The sequence below is a fragment of the Alligator mississippiensis genome, chromosome 4, assembly GCF_030867095.1.
Source record: "Alligator mississippiensis isolate rAllMis1 chromosome 4, rAllMis1, whole genome shotgun sequence".
Classification (NCBI taxonomy): domain Eukaryota; kingdom Metazoa; phylum Chordata; order Crocodylia; family Alligatoridae; genus Alligator; species Alligator mississippiensis.
Genome location: NC_081827.1, coordinates 168,189,077 through 168,208,416, shown reverse-complemented (window position 1 = coordinate 168,208,416; position 19,340 = coordinate 168,189,077). Strand labels below are relative to the sequence as shown.

At 43.0% G+C, this 19,340-nt stretch overlaps 2 protein-coding genes across 3 annotated transcripts; both read left to right on the top strand.

Annotated features, from left to right (window-relative positions):
• Nucleotides 1–2,663: 2,663 nt before the first annotated feature.
• Nucleotides 2,664–5,322, top strand: HOXB8 (homeobox B8). Of its 2 annotated transcripts, none has more exons than XM_006277916.4 (2): nt 2,664–3,556; nt 4,166–5,322. In XM_006277916.4, exons 1-2 carry the CDS (start codon nt 3,136–3,138, stop codon nt 4,468–4,470), a joined length of 726 nt encoding a protein of 241 aa, XP_006277978.1. In that variant the 5' UTR covers nt 2,664–3,135; the 3' UTR covers nt 4,471–5,322. The 2 variants fall into 2 exon arrangements, with proteins under 2 accessions (XP_006277978.1, XP_006277977.1); XM_006277915.4 differs by having other exon boundaries at nt 2,665–3,556; nt 4,163–5,322.
• Nucleotides 5,323–6,321: 999 nt separating this feature from the next.
• Nucleotides 6,322–11,669, top strand: HOXB7 (homeobox B7). The gene is made up of 2 exons (XM_006277914.4): nt 6,322–7,258; nt 10,636–11,669. Exons 1-2 carry the CDS (start codon nt 6,859–6,861, stop codon nt 10,887–10,889), a joined length of 654 nt encoding a protein of 217 aa, XP_006277976.1. The 5' UTR covers nt 6,322–6,858; the 3' UTR covers nt 10,890–11,669.
• Nucleotides 11,670–19,340: the final 7,671 nt, after the last annotated feature.

Sequence of the window (19,340 nt, the reverse complement as noted above, 5' to 3'; positions counted from 1 at the left end):
CACGATTTTAATAGGAAGTTTCTTTCCAACTTTGAAGATCCACACACTTTCTGAATGAATCCTTCTCCTCAGAGGTACAACAAATTTGTCAATTTCCCATGAACAATTTTCCGGAACGGAATATAACATGATTTAGCCAGTACACAAGGCAAAAGCAGCGGCTTTCCAAGCAGAATTGAGTATGGTGTTTACAGGGGCAAAGTTTAAGCATCGCCAGACGGGGTTGGAATGCTACAAAAACAAATCTCAGTTTAAATAGAGCTACCTGTAAAAAAAATAGTAGAAAAGCCATTTTATATACTCAGTAAAATGCAAAGTAATGAAAAGTTAGAGTTTACCTAGTAAGGTTTTTTTTCCTCCTTTTTTTCCGCCTGATTTCCTAATAAATCTTTCCTCCACTGGGTATTTATAAATTATCCTCTCTCTCTCTCTTGTTTTTTCTTATAATAGAAACATTTTCCTTTCATCAGGAATCTGTAGTACAGTATATGAATGATTTAAAGTCAGCCATTGATTTCTACTACATTGGTGAGTTAGTACCACATCATGACCATAAAATTCTACTGCACTTGATAAAAATGTTAACTTCCAAGAACAACTTCACTCCCGTTTTCTCCTCCTCTATTTTGGACGTAAGTAGCAACTCCGTCCTTTTTTTAATTCCCTTTTGTAAACATTTCTAGGGGCACATGGGCATCCACCGGCGCGAGAATTTAAGGTCTTTTTGGAAAACACTTCAATCCACTTATTTTGGTTGTTACTGTTGGTAGAAATTCTTATATATCACACCCCCCCTGCAAAAAAAAAAAAAGCTATCATATTAAGCTCTCTTTACTTATGTACAGCTTTTCTGGATTTTTATGCTCTCAGATTAAACCAAACTCTGCTCAATCGACAATAAAAGTGTTTAGAAAAAATAAAATTTTCACTTTTTTTTTCAGACAGAGAAAAAAAACCCCTTAATTATACTGCTGCAAGTACTTCGACGACAATAATTACTTGAAAAGGATTTTAGAATAGGCTGAAATTATCCCTGTGCAAAATAGAGGGAAAGTAATTACTTAAATTATTCGTCTAAGGATGGTTTTAAAGTTTTATATCCTGTTACTAACCCTGCTATTACTATCTATTTATCTATCTATCCCTCTTTTCTTTCTTCTTTCTTTCTTTCTTCCTAACCTATTTCCGCTGTCGATTTTTAATTGAGATTTTTGAGCAAAACAATAATAGGCTCCAATTTTTATTACTACTACTATTATTATTATTTCATTTGATGAGGTTGGAAGGACATGGCTGAAATTGATCCTCCAGTTTGAGAACAAGCAGGAATGGGAAGAGTGTTTTATTCACCTTTGGTGTGCAAATAAACGGAGTCGGATGGCAGGGACGGGACTTTCAACGTACCCAGAGAAAAAGAAAAGAAAAAGAAGAAGAAGAGAGCCGTAGAAGAAGGTGCAGAAGTGGCTCTGCAAGTTGCAGGGAGCATGGAAAGGTTGAACGTTGCAGCCGGCGGTCTATGGGGGTCTTTTCCGGGGTGGCGGGAGCAGGGATGCAGCCTGCAACCTGGAAGAGGCTCGCGTAGTTATTATCTGAAATACGTCTCCGTAATATCTGCTGACTGCGATAAATGAATTTCAGAATCTACCCCCTGTGTGCTTAGATGGTGGAAAATTGCAGCGCTGGCAGGTTAGGGGTAACTTTGCTCCGTTGTTAGCAAATGTCAATAAAATAGAAAGCCCCCCCCCAACCCCCGCCTCCCACCCCATCTCCCCCTCTGCTCCCCAGTTTCCATTATCAGCACTGTGCCGCAAAAAAAAAAAAGTTGAAGTTATGGGGGGCGGGGTAGGGGGGGCAGACATCAGTTACTGTCCCTGGAGGCTCTGTTTTGGAGGTGATAAGAGAAGCCAAGCCTGGAGTTAGCAATCCCATCTTGTACAAGTCCCCTCCACTGGGGGAGGAAGGAGGTGGGGAGGGGTGGGGGGAACCTGAGGGGATGGGGGTGGGGAAAGGGACCAAAAAAAAAAGCAATGTTCTGTATGAAAAACTATAATCATTTTAATTCAATATTGACACCCCACATCTCGCAATAATGCGGACGGTTCCAATCGAAACCTCTGTTTTATAGCAGTAGAGGAAGGAACTCGTAAAATCCTAACAGCTTTTATGTAGTGCGGTATAAACAACAACAACATCCTGGTCTTTATGGCGCTTTATAGTTTGTTAAACAGTTTACAGCCTTTTTTGGGGGCTATTACAAACGCAATTCCCTTCATGCGATAGTTAAACCTTTATCAATAATAAGGAAATTGATCATTAAAATGTTAAATATGACTACCTCGTTTGTTTTAAAATATGTTTAGGATAAGAAGCTGTATGATTTGATAACTTGTATTAAAATACCAATTACATTTATAGGACCTTTTAAAACTGGTAGCAATTAAATCGTGTTCTTTTACAGTTTTCCAAAGCGACCCTGACATTTAAAAAGGCTAAAACTGCCTCGTTAAAATTTTGAAATTAACGACTAAGAGCGCCTCTCTTTCATTTTCCAACACTCCCCAAAAATCAATCTTTTGGGTGGTCTAGGTATTTGATTTGTTGTGAGGCGAGAGATATCTCATTAATGTAGGTAGTTAAACATATTTAATCCGTATATTCACCCCACCTCTCTCTCTCTCTCTCTCTCTCTCTCTCGCTCTCTCTCCCTCCCTCTCTCTCTCTCTCGCTTTTCCTTCTTTATTCTCTCACACTCTTCCTTTCAGAATCATGCAGTGCAGAGTCCGTGTGGAGTAAGGAGAAGCCAATAGGATGAGGTTTTGGTAATAGATGCAAATGATCATGAAAAGACACTGCAAAATATGAAACAACTCATTTGCGCCGAAGTAAATCACTGAAAACTGTTTATGAACTGGCACCTCTTCTTGGAAATGTAAAACGAGAACTCTTTAAGTGGCGATTTTTTTTTAGGGGGGGGGGAAAGGCAAGCATTCAGTATCATGCAGGCTTAGAGTTTTGATTATATCCTCCTTTTATATTCCTGGAAATCACAAACTGTTGTTGCTTAGCATCTTAGCTCTTTCTTTGCTAATAGATTCCCGTGGTTGAAAAAAAAATAGATTATATATTTAAATTAAAATGAGCTCTTATTTTGTCAACTCACTCTTCTCCAAATACAAAACCGGGGACTCCTTGCGTCCCAACTACTATGACTGTGGCTTTGCTCAGGATCTGGGAGGCAGACCCACAGTTGTGTATGGACCTAGCACGGGTGGTACCTTCCAGCATCCGACCCAAATTCAGGAGTTTTACCACGGAGCATCCTCGCTCTCCAGCTCCCCTTACCAACAGAATCCCTGCGCGGTCGCGTGCCATGGGGATCCAAGCAACTTCTATGGATACGACCCATTGCAAAGGCAGAGCCTGTTCAGTGCCCAGGAGTCGGACTTGGTGCAGTACACGGATTGCAAGCTTGCTTCCAGCGGCCTTGGGGAGGAGGCGGAGAACTCGGAGCAGAGCCCCTCTCCAACACAGCTCTTCCCCTGGATGCGACCGCAAGGTGAGGCGAGATAGAAAGGGCAGAGAGGAGGCATTTCCTGAATCCATAAAGTATCCCCTTTCCACTGTTACTTTTTACTGCTTTATGGGGGTAAACTTTTGCACTTGTAAATTGCTTTATAGTTTAATTACCCTGAAGGAGACCTTTTCTTCTCGGTGTGGCGAGCTGGGCTTTCAGCGAGCGGAGCTTCCCCAAACTTTATTGCACTTTTATAGCCTCCAAAAAGAGAGAGAGAGAGAGAGAAAGCTCCTGCAGTTGGTTTTTTTGTGGGGTTTTGTTGTGGCCGGGCCGGATGGTACCTTCCTTTTGTGTGTTGGATACAAAGCAGTTGGGTTTTTTTCTCTCTGGTGGGTTTTTTTTTTGTGCCGTTCCCCCCCTTTTCGCTAGCTCGGGTGTAAATTCTCCCCTCTTCCCCCCCTCCTCCCCCCCCCCCATTATTTCTCCCTTTTGTAAGAGCCGTTCCGGCTCTGTGTGCGCTTCCTGCCTTGGCTTCTGTGTTCTCCCTGCACCCCCCTTCCTCTGTGTGTGTGTGTCTGTATTCCCGAGCCTGGTTTATGTACGTCTCAACCTCCTTCTCTTCTTCCCCCAACCTTTGCGATCCCCCAGCAGCCGCTGGACGCAGGAGGGGCCGGCAGACTTACAGCCGCTACCAGACCCTGGAACTAGAGAAAGAATTTCTGTTTAATCCCTACCTGACCCGCAAACGGCGGATCGAGGTGTCTCACGCCCTGGGACTGACAGAAAGGCAGGTCAAAATCTGGTTCCAGAACAGGAGGATGAAATGGAAAAAGGAAAACAACAAAGACAAGTTTCCCAGCAGCAAATGCGAGCAGGAAGAACTGGAAAAACAGAAAATGGAAAGAGCCGCCGAGGTGGACGAGGAGGTGGAAGGACAGAAGGGGGACAAAAAATAGGATTTTTGAGAACTGAAAGGCAAGCACTGATGGTTTGATGAGATCCTGACTCTTACAGTTAATGTAAGGGAGGGGAAGGGGGGCAGGAAAAAAAACAATGCATAGAAAAGAGAAAAAGAAACCCTTTTTATTGCTGTAAAACAATATAGCTGTAAGCACCCACTTTTCCTGATTGTCCTTTGATACAATGAACAGTATGCAAAAGAGATCGGAGGTCTTTCTAGCCTTTTGCCAGTTATTAACTAGTGGTAGTGTAATGCAATAGCTTATGTAAAACATGACTGTGAAATTCTCTCTTCTCTCTCTCTCTCTCTCTTCTTTCGGGGGGGGGGTGTTGGTTAACACTGCTTTCAATGCTATAGGAGTTATGTGAAATTACATTGTGCACTTTTTTAATTTTCCTCCTTTATGTTGTGCTTAACTGTATGTACTGGAGGTAGCTATTGAAACAGACATCCCAACAACATGAAACTGCCTATTTATGCTGTAGTTATCTCTCTCTCTCTCTCTCTTCTCTCTCTCTCCCTCTCTCTCCTGCTCTCTCTCTTTCTGTTCCCTCCTTCTGTTCTTTTGTTCGGTTGGGTTTTTTTCCTTTGGTTCTGTTTTGTTTACAATTTTAAGTGTCTCCTCCAAAAGCGTTTTTTTTCTCGACTTTAGATAGCATGCGCACAGTGGAGCAAGTTGTAAAGTGATCCTTAGGTTAACTGTGAAAAAAAAAAGAATGTATACTGTATACGTGAATTACTTTATGGGGGAACTAATGATATATTTTGTTGTTCTTTCATCACTTTGTTCTATTGTCTAAACCTGGAAGCGGCGGAAGAAAGTTACAATAAAGTTTACAAGCGAGAATCCCGTGACATCATTCTTTCACCGGGCTTCCTCTCCTCCAGGAGCACTTTGATAGAAAGGGAATAAAAGTCAATTGTGTCACAATCGCAAAGCTGGCCATCAAAGGAGAGTTGGCCCTGCAGAGATCCTGGAGAGTTTAGATTGCTCTGAAGGAGCTGTGGAGGAGTCTGTGGTGCAGGCAAGCCAGTTGGAGGAGGGGGGGCTGGGGGGGGGCAAAACAAGCCGGGGTTGTGTTGTTGTTGATTGTGTTGTTGATGTTGTTGCTGCTGCTGCTGGTGACAGTCGAGGTGGTGTGGAAATCCTCCCTGCAGGTCATTCTCTGCCTCTGCATGCTTCTTCCAAGGGACACCCAGCACCCCCCGGATCTGAGCCCCCGCTCTCTGTGGAGGATGGTCAGCTGCGCATGGTATGGCTGTCACGCTCCCCCTTTCGCTGCCTATTGATATCCTCCACCAGGGCAATACGAAAGGGTGCATCGCTCTCTCTCGCTTTCTCTCTCTCTCTCTCCCTTGCAATATAACCTTGGGAAGGAGGAACGATGCAACTCTTAGATGCAGATCAATCATGATCGCCTCATTTTTCAGTAAGGCTTTTAATTTTTTCTTCTTCTCCCCCCCCCGTCTCCCCCCCCCCCCTTCCTCCTCCTTGGAATAAATGAGACAGGTTACTTTTTTGGAAGGTTTGTCTGCTTCCCCAGCAGAAAGCAAGTCAGCCAGCTGGTAACGTTTTACTTGTAACTGTAATTGGCTCCCCCAGAACCGCTGACACGCTGAACAAGGGATCTGTAGAGTCTTTTATTTTTCGCAACAAGGAAAAAAAAAGAGCAAATGCCAGCTCAATGCGTAGCTCGACGCCTGTGGCATTGGAATAAATTAAATATAGAGCTGAATGGCATTTAGGGAAGCGGGGGGGGGGGGACCCGAAAGTAATAGGTATCAATGAGACATTTGTCTTTTGGGTGCTAGAGCTAGGAGAGGGGGGGAGGGGGAAATTATGTAGAGTCTCGTGAAAAACTATGACAAAGACAGTGAAATGGGGCGAAGAAAGAGATTTCAGAGGGAATCAATAAAAGAATAAATAGAGCTCCGTTCATTTATTTCTTCCAGCAAAAAAGGGGGAGAGAGAGAGAGAGAGAGATGCTGGTTTATCACCAATATGCTTTTCCCCTCTCTCTGTTTCTCTCTCTCTTTCTTCCTTTCTTCGTCTCAGTTGAAAACTGATTACAGGTTGCTTATCGACTCGAGTACAATTCCACCCCTTCTCGCATAGATCTTGGAGGGTTTAGATCCCATCAATTATTTATCATATTTTATAAATCCAACAGTACTACAATTTTTTTTTCCACATTACAAGGAGCCAGTGGGGGAGCTGGCCGTTGATTGGAGCTGGCAAAATCACGTGCCCCGGAGTCACATGGTCAGGGAGGAAAAAGGGGTCCTTTTTGGTGTAAATCTGGACTCTAATTCCGTAATATATCACGGTACCTCGTAAAACCGACACTAAAACGTCCCGGCCTACAAATCACCCGGCCAAATTATGAGTTCATTGTATTATGCGAATGCTTTATTTTCTAAATATCAACCCGCAAGTTCGGTTTTCCCATCCGGAGTCTTTCCTGAGCAAACTTCTTGCGCTTTTGCCTCCAACACCCAACGAACGGGTTATGGCTCTGGGTCGAGTTCCTCCTTCGCTGCCTCCATGCCTGGGTTATACACCAATGGTAGCAGCATGCACCCGCAGCCCGCTAGCATGTACTCCACCAGCTACGGCCTGGAAAGCAGTTCTTTCAACATGCACTGTTCTCCCTTTGAGCAAAACCTCTCAATGATGTGCCCCGGAGATGCCTCCAAGCAGAACTGCAACAAAACGGATCAGAGGGACTCAGACTTGCAAAACGAGAGTAACTTCCGGATCTACCCCTGGATGAGGAGTACAGGTAAGTGCAAGGGCTCCTTTAGGGAAGGCGCCTGGGGGGGATGGGGGTGTAAATTATTTTATGGCGTTGCAAGGGGGAGAGGGGAGGGAGGCAGTGTGTGGGGGGGTGGATTGTCCCCAACTCGGTTTATGACGTTTCGCCTAAAAAGGAATCACTCTCCCTCTCCATCAAGAGAGAGAGACCCCCACCTTAAAGTCATCCTTTTAGCTTTAAATATTTATTAGCGCTCCTGAGGCTCTGTGTGTGTGTGTGTGTGTGTGTGTGTGTGTGTGTGTGTGTGTGTGTGTGCGTGCGTGTGCGCTGTGAAAAAGGCGCTTTGCCTTTCCTGGGCTGTGAAAAAAACATGACCATCCTCTTCCTACACCCTCTAGATCCAGGGTTCAGATTTGAATGAAATGAACTCCCTCCACTATATTCCTAGAGAAACTCTTTGGGGGAGGCAGGCAGGGCTGGTGGGTTTGCTTTTGGAGACCCCAGCCTAACGTTGCAGACGGGGCAATTAAAGCCTCGCATGCTGCCATTCTTGTAATAGGAACCGCAACACATCGCTCCATGGGCAATAGAAGCCCTGCTTTTACGAAAGTGGGACTGGGGAAGGGGTTGAAGTGGGGAGGGGTGGGGGTAGAGGGGCCAAAGGCAGGGAGAGGGGATGACTAGTCTGTGATCAGTACGGGATCCGCCGGAACAGCCGGGCAATCGGGGCTGCGAGGTTTATGCTTGCTCATTGTCCATTGCAAGTAATGGGACTGCATCGAGCCTATTAGCCAAAGTGCTTGTCCCAGCTCCCAAAAGTTGATAGACTCCCTCGATGTTGTCACTGCGGTGCCCAAGCCCGCTCCGTGGCAATGTGTGTTTCCTCCCTACCCGACCGGGGAGCGGGACAGCGGTCTCATTAAGTGAAGATGCCTACTTAGCATATGTATTTAAAATACGAATCTGTCTAATGCACCATACCGGCTGGCGTACAGATATTTCATTCCCCAACATGCCCCGTCTCCGCGTATTAGTGTCAATTAACATTTAATAAATATCCATATTCATTACCAGAGATAGAGTTCTGACATCTTCTTGGGATCCTAATAGACCGGATGAATTTCAAGAATTAAAAGAAACAGGCTGGGAATCTCGCTGACTTCCAAGGGAGAAATTGCTTACCAGCCTTACCGAGGCTTTCTCAGGCCACTACTAGAACATTATCCTGGGGAGATATGGTGTTTATTATTATTCTGGTTTTCCCTGAGAAGGGGCTGGGGTGAGTCGCTGTTCCATTGGCAGTACCGTGGGACATGTGAGCTCCGTCCGCTGCCGCTGGGAAGCTCCGCTTTCCTTCTGACTTGCCAGATTGCAACTTGATAGCGTCATAAGTAATGAGTTCACTTTAAGCCAAATATTCCGAAAGTGTCTTATTAGTAAACTGGAGAGGGGAAGAACTCTCCAGCCCGACCTGAATGCAAAAGGCAAGGGGGGAAACCCAGCTAGCAAAGACACCAGTTACCGTGCCCCTGATTTGGTGGTCAGTATTTTCCATTACCTGCTCCATAATTCATTCACTTTTACAGTTGATTTATCAAAGACCAAATATTTCTGGTCGTAAACACTTCATCTCTGCTTTTATCTGACTTTAGATTTAAGGACTCCCCTCCTTCCTTCTAACATGTGACATTATGTAGCAACAAGGCGAGGGACGGCTTTGAAATACTCCAAAGCCTGCTGGAGGAGAAGCCGGTCTATAAACCCGAAGTACTGGTGTTAAGTATTTCGTGGCTTGCTGTCCTTAAAACTCCAAGGCTACCTGCTCCTGAGGGCGGCCTCCCCCTCACCCCCTCCCCGCTTGCCCACTGCGTGATTGTGCTTATGGACTCTCACCAGCTAGAAGAGACAGTCCCAGAGATCCCCATTCACCAGCGGTTTATGGCTTTTCCTTCAACGGAGTTTACAACCCGCATTCCACAGACCTGCACATTTTACTTTCTTGCCTCCTTTTCACAGCCAGCCTGGCTACTTCACTTTTTTTTCTCTCCCTCAGCTTGAATGACACTCTCTTTTCTTCCCTTAAATAATAAAAAAGAGCTCACTGGAATGCTTGAGAGAGATGGTGAAGACTTATCTTGGCCATCCACGTCGCAATGGGAAAGTAGGGGAGGGGGGGACATCAACCACAAGCACCATGTTGTTGTATAATTATTTCCAATTGAACTCCAACAAATGGCACGAAAAAAGTGGCTCGGAGTCCCTTCCAGACCTCCTTTCACAGACATCTAAATAGTTGTGGTGGGGAAAATGGATAACTGTTGGATCTTTGTTTTATCTGGTTCCCATGTAGATCAAAATATTCCACTTCCCAAATGCTTGGCTTTTGCTGCCTCATCTTTCTGACAGATCAAAACAAAACAAAAGAACCAAAAAAAAACCAAAACGCACACACAGGCAGACACACACACACACACACATACACACACACACACGCTTTCATCTGCCGGAGTAACATAATCCGTGTCAACCACTGGTTTCCAGGAGACCCAAGGAACGGTGTTATATCCAAGCCATTCCGTTAAATAATTAAGAACATTACACACCGTCCACACGAGGTTCCCGATGACAGCTTTAAGAGAGGACAAATAGTTTGCCTGGGTTTGTAGAACACAGCCTTTTCTCAAAGGAAAGTGTGTATTTATTTCCTTGCTTGATCATTAGAAATGTCTTGGAATAAGGGATGGGAGGGAGTGGGAAGAAAAAAGAAGCGGAAAGCATCTGGTTGATATTAAAGTAATACAGAAGTTTCTGAAGTGCCCCCTCCACCTCTCTAGCCGAACAGACAAAATAAGGACACCTTTCCCTCCACCCACACCCCACATCACCAGATTGAAAATAATTAGAGAAGTGCCGGTTCGGGGGCAGGAAGGGAGAAGGAAATAATCTTGCAAAATGAGAGGGGGGTAAAGGAAGGTCGGATCCTTAGCTGGTTAAATTGTCGGAGCTCACTGCAGTTTGGGCAATCGGCTACAGTTGAGGATGAACGTCTTGGTGCCTGAAGTAGTTGCGTTATGAGGAGGGCTAGTTAATACCTATGTGTGTGTGTGTGTGTGTGTGTGTGTGTATACAAGCACACACACACATATATATATACACACATTCATGTGTATGTATATATGAGCGTGTGTGTATACACATATATATACATATATGCACACATATATACATACATACATATATATGTATGTATGTGTAGATATCTATATATCTATAGATATAATATATATACCTATAGATATATCTCTATATATCTATATATATATAGAGAGAGAGAGATGAACGTCTCAGTCTCTGGAATCTCACCAGCCCAAGAGTTCACTGACTTCTTCTGTATTGTTTCACAGGGACCGACAGAAAGCGGGGCCGGCAGACCTACACCAGGTACCAGACCCTGGAGCTGGAGAAAGAATTCCACTATAACCGCTACTTGACGCGGAGGAGACGCATCGAAATCGCCCATGCCTTGTGCCTGACAGAGAGACAGATCAAAATCTGGTTTCAGAACAGACGCATGAAGTGGAAAAAGGAAAATAAAACCGCCTGCCCTGGTTCAAATAGCCAGGAAAAGCCAGACGCGGAGGACGATGAGGAAGAGTGAAAGAGAGAGATTGGGGGGTGGGTTGGGGAACCAAAAAAAATAAAAAAATAAAAAAAATAAAAAGAAAGAAAAAAAGAAAGAAAGAAAAGGAATAGAGGACTTTAGTCCGGCAAGTTAATCCAGGAAACTAAACATCATGGAGCAGAAAGGACTATATATTAAAATAAATAATAAATGCAGCATAAAAATCTAGGGATGAGACTTTCTGTTTCCTGACACTGAAAAAAATACTACCTATATTAAAGTCTTGTTTTGTTTCGTTTTGTACAATAGAATGGATGATACTATCTGCCTATTCAATGTGGCTTTAGAGTCAGACTAGATACATTTTTCTATGTGGGTCTTCATATAGTACCAGTATTTGTAAATCTCCCTGTTTGTATATCCTCGTGTGCTTTTTTGGTATGAAATAACGTGGTCGTGTTAGCACCTTTCACTAGAAAATGTGATCTGAGAGTCTGAAGAGAAATTATACATAGCGTCTCTAGTGCTCTGTATATACTATGAATTATCCTGGCGCCTTGTTCTTCGTAACCTCCGTGGTTCTTTTCTCGTTGCTAGGCTGTTTTTGTCTGTGTATATTTTCACCTGGACCACTCCCTTGTTCCAGTCACTAGAAAAAAAGATGAATTAATATTGTGCAGCGTAAAGCGATGTATATCAAGGTAGCAAATTATTTAATGGCGAGGAGTTTCTTTGGGGGTTTGGTTTGGTTTGGTTATTTTTTTTTCCTGGTCTGTGACGATTATTCTTCGAAATAAAAAAACAAACTGATCAATACTCTAAAGCTGCGTTCGCTTTATTTCACTCCTGTTATTAAAATAATAATAATAAACATGATAACACACATCATGGCCTGGTCATTTCTGGCTAAGAACATATAAAGGAATCCCTCTCTCAGCTCCTCTTACCGTCCGTCTTTTGCTTACCCCTGTAGACCCGCTGTGTCTAACATGACCGTATCCCCTCTCCAGAGCACTCCAAAGCTGTAGGCGAAATAAAACTCATAGCGGGAGAAAAAAGTAATGGCCAGTGGTGAAAACCGGATCCCCTAAGCATCAACCCGGTGGATCCTGCGGAAGGAGGGAGGGTGAGAAAGAGGACTTGAAAAGAGGCAAAAATCAAAATATTCTTTATTTTTTTCGTCCTGCGGACTGATTTCACCCTTTCCCAAGGAACCGAGATCGTTTGCTGCGGCTTTGGGGTTTGGGGGTCTCCTCCCCCTCCGCCCCACACTTCTTTTTCCTCCCTTCAGTTACTTTATTGTGGACTGTAACTATTTCATTAGCGCCAAATAATGTTTAACATCAAAGCACACATAAAATAAATTAAAGCAATTAAACGCAGGGAAAAAAATCAGCAATGCAAAACAATGGGAACGGGTTTAAAAGCACTTGCTAAGGAACCCACTCTCTCTCTCTCTCTCCCTCTCTCCTTTTTTTCCCCCTCTTTTTCTTTTTCTTTTTTTTTTTTTTACTTATTTGTTTATTTACATTCCCAGTGCTCAATAAAATCCCGCATTCTTCCGGCCGGACCTGTGTAAAGGCCGCGCTGTATAAAAGTGGTGTAATAAGAATAGGAAATACGCTGCAACTCCCAGTTAGGTGCAATGGCAATAAGCGCTCTTTCTTTCTGCCCTTCTTTCCCTTCATTCTCCATCCCATCCCCGCTGAAGCTGAAATCTGTAATGAAATATCTTCCTTTTATTTCACCCCCCGCCAACAAACGATTTCCGTGTAATCATAGGGGCGTAGGATACCTTTAATAGGAATAGAAAAGGATGCGGAGAAAATAATGCGCCGCATTATTTTTTAAAAAAATAATCAGCATTTATAGTGCAGCAATTATTAGGCGGATCAAACAGGATGGGGCTTGTTTCCCACGAAGATCCGACTTGGGGAGAAGATAAAACAGTGGGAAAACTGCATGTTCTATCCCCTTTCTCAAATCCCCTGGGTTATTTTCCCATAGCGGGAACTGGGTGCCAGAAAATTTCTCGGGGAATATTTTTATCCCCCTGAGGCAGGTACCTCTGCAATGAATGGCACCTCCGAATTTAATCTTTTTTTTTTTAAAGGATATCTTTATTATGCTAAATCGGTTGCATCCAACCTTATCAGCGCAAGAACAAACCTGACTGGTGAATTTTACCCACGCAAAAATCAGAGAGCGGTACAACTTAGAATCACTGAAAATCAAAGAAAACCAGACAAATTGCAATTAACAACGCGTGTGGGTGGTGTATGTGGGTTCCCCCAACCTCCCTCCCTCCAAGAACCATCATAAATACGAAGCGAGGCAAAAATACGCAGGTTTAGATTATGCTACAGATACAGACCGCATTTCCGCCTCAATATCTCTACTTATCCCGATCTATTTCTGGGTTTCTCCAGCGCAGGCGGCTACTAATTTTCTATTCCAGCTCAAGGATTCATAATGACACATTTAAATGAAATAAACCCATTGCTTTGACAGAGCTGATCCTTTAAAAGCGGGGGTGGGGAGGCATTATTTTTTTTTAGTCTAATGTACAAGGTGCGAGTCAGTCATTTCCATCAAACCCCCACCCAGGAACAAAAAAAAAAACAACCCCAAAACCCCTTTGCATATTCTTTTATTTTTGTTTTAAAAAAAGATGGCGGCTAAGAAAAAGACTGCTGTTAAAGCAGTCATGAAGAAATGCAATAAATTCCTTGTTGTTTTATGAAAATTTACAACTTTGTGATAGAACTTTATGAGTGGCTGGGTTCTGGGATTGGCCAGAGCCGGTCATGTGGACTGCTAACCGTGAACATGAACTTTTTATGATTTCCCATGTGGTTATATTGCACCATTCTTTTGGCCGCTGCACCTTGGGTCGGATCAGTGTCCTCTATAGGGCTCTCGCCTCTTTACATTTTTTTACTTTCGTGTATAAGCTCGATAGGGCTAAAAAGAGGGTGAGGGGGGGAAAAAAAGCACATACCCACATCCACACACACCCACGCACACAAAGGCAGAGTTACATAATATCATCATTATTATTCTTTTTTTTTTTAATTCCTGTGTTAATTTGCCTGCTGATTTGGAATCTCAGTAGTAATGGAGGGGAAGTGGAGATTCTGTGCCGAGTGGAGGCTGATATCATTTTTCAAAGAGGGAAGTTACTCCATTTTCTATGCAAATGACAGAAATGCAAGAAGCTATCACAAGTCAGAGAGGCAATCGACGGCTATCAGGTTGGGACAATATTTGTCAGCTAACAGATAAACAAACGCTATTGCTTCTTTTTTTCTGTGTGTGTGTTTTTTCCCTTTTATACCACAGAAATGGACGTCAAAAGGTAAGGGAACAATCTATGTTTTTTTTTCTACATTTGATTTTTTTTTTTGCTTTGAGTAAATGCATTTCTCAAACTCCCCACTCCTCCCCCTCCTTCTCCTCCCCCTAGTCTCCCCCCACCCCCCAAAAAAAGATAGAAAGAAAGAAAGGGAGGGTGGGAGGGGGGAAGGAAGAAAGAGAAAGGGAAAACACTCAGGGAGGTTGGGAGATGAAGCTAAAGATAAAATCTATTTACGTGAGATTTTTCTCTAGGAAGTGCATGGAATAAGAAGAGAGTAAAAGAGAGGAAGAAAAGGAGAAAATAAGATACAGAATTTCTGTATCTGTAAGTCAGTCAAGTCACCTGGCTAGAGTAGATGTCTTGGTTGGAATCAAGCATAATGGAGCACCTCGGTGATGGTAGCTTTTAGAGATTGCTTAAAAAAAAGATACCAAGCCCTGTGTGGATTGTTGTCGTGCTTTATTTTCCCTCCCTAGCAGTATTATCTCGCCAGTTCGCCTGTCTCCAGGCGAGCCCAGTAATTTGGAAGCCAGTTGGGTTTTGTGGTGCTCTCCAGGGTCGTCCTTATGTGGGTGGTTTCTTCGTAGGGGGCAAATCGCTGCACTCCTGGTGAATAAGGGTCTGGAAATTAGAAAATAATATCATCAGAATAATCCGAATAAAAGCAACAAAGAGCTGCAGCGCTACGAGGAGAAATTTTCTCTCCCCCCCCACCCCATTTCCCCACCTCCAGTGAAACTCCCCAGTGCAAGATGACGTTGTAATGAAATTAAACGGGTTTGCATTGAATCGCGTGCTGAAGGGCTTCTAATACCTGTCTACGGATTATTATTTAAAACCACCTTCCCATCTTCCTTTTTCCCAAACTGGCCACCGGATTATGAGAAATTATGTCTCTTCGGTTCCTTCCAGTTGCATATCTTCTCAGCCACCCGAAAGACTTGCTTTGGTTTTAAGAAAATAGTAGTCCAGAAATGCACGTCATTTCGAAGGGGGCTATCTTTTCCTCCCACCGCCTTCTAGATCTCAGCACTTAAAAAAATAGGCACGCTGCTCTGGTTCCCTGGTGCTTTGTAAATAACCTGGTGTCTGAGGCTTGTGCATGTAAAAAGAGATTGATTCAAGAACAAACATCTCCATTAGTTAACCATTAAAATTTTTATAACAGGATGATCTATATCGGCTCGCTTGACTCTCCCTATTTTGTGGTCCAGAGTAAATTATAGCCAGGGTGGAAATAATAAACAGAGATTAATTTCTAAAAGATATTTCTTGCTGGGGCTGTTATACTGTCATATATAACAGAGCATTTAATGCTGGTTTGAAGTTCCTTTCCTTTTTTTTTCCCCTTTCTTGGAAGTCTATTGGTGTTTGGAAGATCTGTGGCTGTTCTTGAAAGGGGGTGTGTGCGCGGAAATGATGCTGTTCTTCATTTCAGTGTCCCCATTCCTAAATGTATTTGTGTTGATGCTATAAGATCTCCTGTGCCAAACCACTTGTAGAACCCAAAAGATAAATGTCATAGCAAGTAAGTCTTTTTAATCACTTTAACCCGGGCACCATTTAATGTTTGATTGTCTAGGAAATCTAAATGTTTTCGCGAGAACATAGATAAGTTGCTAATTAAGGAATTCCTATATTTTAAACATCACCTAGTTGTTTATTTTTCAAAACGGAAAGGTCTATTTCTCTTTATGTCTCGCCCCATTATATATTGCTCTCCGGCTTACTCAGCTCCATTCCATACTATCTGCTGCCATCTACCGTCTGATGCCAGAAAACTTCAGAGGATTTAAAGGGTTTGCGGTGATTAATATCCCCTGAAACTCGTGCACAAGTCTAGGATTTCGGTTTTCCGCTTTTATTTTTCAAGTCACTGATTATTCTTGGGTTGCACGGTTGTGTGTGTCGTGGACAAGGAGCAAAAGGGGCAGGGGAGGGGAACTGTCATTCATCCATGAACCAGATCTCAAAGACATTTCCACGCTGAGGCCTGCTGCAATGGTGTGAATTTTAAGATATATATGTATCTGATTATGTACACATAAATCTGGAGGGAGTGCTATCTGCCTGCCTGCCTACCTGTCTGTCTGTCTGTCTGTCTGTCCAAGTCCCATAGAACTACATGGACTACAAGAAAAAAGCAAGCTGGTTGTTTCCTAAGAGTGAATCGGTCCAGGAGTCTTGTAAAATGCAATAAGTAATTACGTGAGATGAAAATTTAAGGCAGTTAATCATAACACGAAGGAATCTTTATTTACGGCTCGGAGTGATCATTTTGGAGGGGTCTGGAGAAGATATGTCAATTCGTGTACACAACGGCGAGGCGGTTGCTGGGATGGGGAGCAGAGAGGAAAGGCAGACGACGACTCCCTTTTAAGTTACAGTAGCTTAAAGGGACAATGCAAGTCTGTTATTTTTAAAAGGTTTCTCTCTCTCTCTCGTTTTCTTCTACTACCCCACAGTTTCCTGGCAACTGTTTACGTCTAGACCAATGACATTCTCCTATAAGAAAGTGAGATGCCGAGAGACTATGCTAAAAAAAAAGTTTCTGCTTTTGGCTAGCAACAGCCGTGATTAACTTGTTCCATTTTGTAACTCCTAACACCCCATCGCCTTCTCCATTCAACCTGCATGCTCCGGGCTTTGATATTTCCCTCTCCCTCTCTGATTGCTTATTTTCAGTTCTCCTAGCCAGATTACTTTCCTTTAGCGGAAATAAGGTAATATAGATACATTTTTACTACCCCAATCTCCTGCCCCCAACCCCTTTCTCGTTTTTTGTTTTTGGTTTTTTTGTTGTTTTTTTTTGTTAATTATTAGCTGCACTCTTTAATGGAACAATGGTAGATTAATATTGCTCCTTTTCAAAGATCCCATTAAAAAGGTTATTATGCACTGCACGGGAAGTCAGGTAAATTAAACTTAAATTGCTGGAAATTAAGTTTCAAATGGTTATGTGCTGATGGAGAAAGAATATTTTTTTACACCTTGAGGGGTCATTGTTTGAAATGTGCCAACATTGTGGCGGCAAACATGACTTATGCCGTGTTTCTAATACCAATTTGAGTGGCTATTTATATTGCAGACGATCTTCTCCACTGATAATAGCTTTATATGCCTAAATACAGTAAAGAGGCTTTTCAAGTGTTTTCTTAGTGTTCGTTGGACTTTATGACTGCAATAAGTCTCTTGATTGGGAAGATCCCGCCGCGATTTCACTTCAGAAGCCTAGCGAATTGCAACCCCACATTTAAAGCCCTTTTTTTTTGGAACCAACTGCACTTAACTTTCCACTAAGTTCTGAACTGGTTTAGCTTTTCCGCCAGCAGGGCTCTGATCTGTTTGGCTTTGGAAATATTTCGGGGTTGTTTTAATCCCCTAATTTATCTGTGGAGTTGGAGAGCAGGAGTGAGAAATGTGTGACCAAAAAAAAAAAAAAATACAACCTTCTCCCAACCCGAATGTACATATTGTAAATACGTCTCTTTTTTCTTTATTTATACCCTGCCAACAGAATTATGTCAATCAGCAGGAAATGGGGAGGGGGGGAAGGATTCTCTTTTAAATTAAACATTTTTCTCCCTCCTCCTGCTGTCTAGCCACTACACCACTTAACGGCTTGCTTTTTAATAAACCCTGGGATTATTTTGTAAGCAAATGCGGCCCAGAAATCAATGGGACTATCCTAAGAAATATGGTTGGAAACCACATAGTTCAGGGCATAGACACTGCAAGCTGTATCAGCGCCTGAGAGGTTTAGATTTGTCGCTACTCATGCCTGGCTGCCTTTAAAGACATAAAGAGACCAAACCTTTTCACCCTCCCTCCCCCAATGATTTACCTTCAAAATTTAGCCAGTAACCCAAGACAGGGAAAGGGTGGAGGTGTTGGGATGGAGGGAGTGGGGATTTAGGATAACTTTTTAAAAATAGCTATTAACATAATAGCAGTGATCAGTTTTCTGTCAGGCACACAACTCCCTGTCATCGGATGCGTTTCTGAGTATCTGCTGCAAACAAGCAGCTTGTAACTGGTAAACAAATGCTATTGTCCTTCTCAATCTAATGACGAGGAACACTTGAAGAACCATATTTCCCCCCCCCAAAGCGGAGCCAAAGATCAATACGTTTTCACCCAATTTTCTCCCCTTTATCGTTCCCCCCATAAATATCTCTAGACTTAAGTGGAGCCACCTTTGCAAACCCAGAGGGCTCCAGCCTCATTCCCAGACAGTCTCAACCACCAGCAATAAGCAATTAGCGAGAGGCCAGTTGCAGTTAGTGGATTTTATTTTTGTTCCTGCCAATAAAAATAAAAAGGTCAAAGTGACCACAGTCCAACGCTGCGAAAAGTCAGGCTTCGCCAACACCGCTCTGGAAGGAGCTGTATTTCTTATAAGCGCAGCATCCCCGCGTTTTGGGAAAACACATTTTTTCCACTTATTTCCAGGGGCTATTACTTTCCACAACAAGAATCCTCACTCAGAAAGCATTACAGGGGAAAAAAAAAAAAAAAACCTAGGGTTTTTGTTGCATGAACACAAATGTGTCTGTTACTCACTCGTTTCATTATATCAGGCATTCAAACTTCTCACCCAAAATCTGCATGCGGTGCGAGTCATCGTAGGTTTTCTCGGGTTTTTTTTTTTTTTTACTCTTACACAAATATTGCGCAACTTTCTAATCAAATGTCTGAGCTCTTTGGCTCCTGCGAAGCAGCCAACTTCAGGCTGCTTAATGTATTCCTCTCACTCTCTTTCTCTCTTCCCCTCCTCTCACCCCCCCCCTTCAATAGACAGTCAACTTTCTCTTTTAATCCCATATTCCCCCTCTTTTTCATGCCAATAAAGCAGACCTACGTAGGTTTGGGTCCACTCCATACACAAAGGAAAACTCTGCAAGAACAAATATAATAGCTACCAGTCAGAAAAGGGGAGGGCGAACAACTACTTCCTTTACATGTTATTTCCTTGAATTATAAGGATTACGGTCAGTCGACGGCTAGTTGCAGCGGTGGCATGAAACAATCTTGGCTTTGCTGCTGTAAACACGATGTTTAAAATAAATTAGCTCGTAATAAGATACCAGTTTCAGACGTACTTAACCCCCGTCAGGGAGAGTTCTGCA

Coding starts and splice junctions, on each gene's coding strand:
- HOXB8 (XM_006277915.4), top strand. CDS start 3,136: ATGAGCTCTTATTTTGTCAACTCACTCTTCTCCAAATACAAAACCGGG. Junction 3,557..4,162: donor CCCCTGGATGCGACCGCAAG/GTGAGGCGAGAT, acceptor GCGATCCCCCAG/CAGCCGCTGGACGCAGGAGG.
- HOXB7 (XM_006277914.4), top strand. CDS start 6,859: ATGAGTTCATTGTATTATGCGAATGCTTTATTTTCTAAATATCAACCC. Junction 7,259..10,635: donor CCCCTGGATGAGGAGTACAG/GTAAGTGCAAGG, acceptor ATTGTTTCACAG/GGACCGACAGAAAGCGGGGC.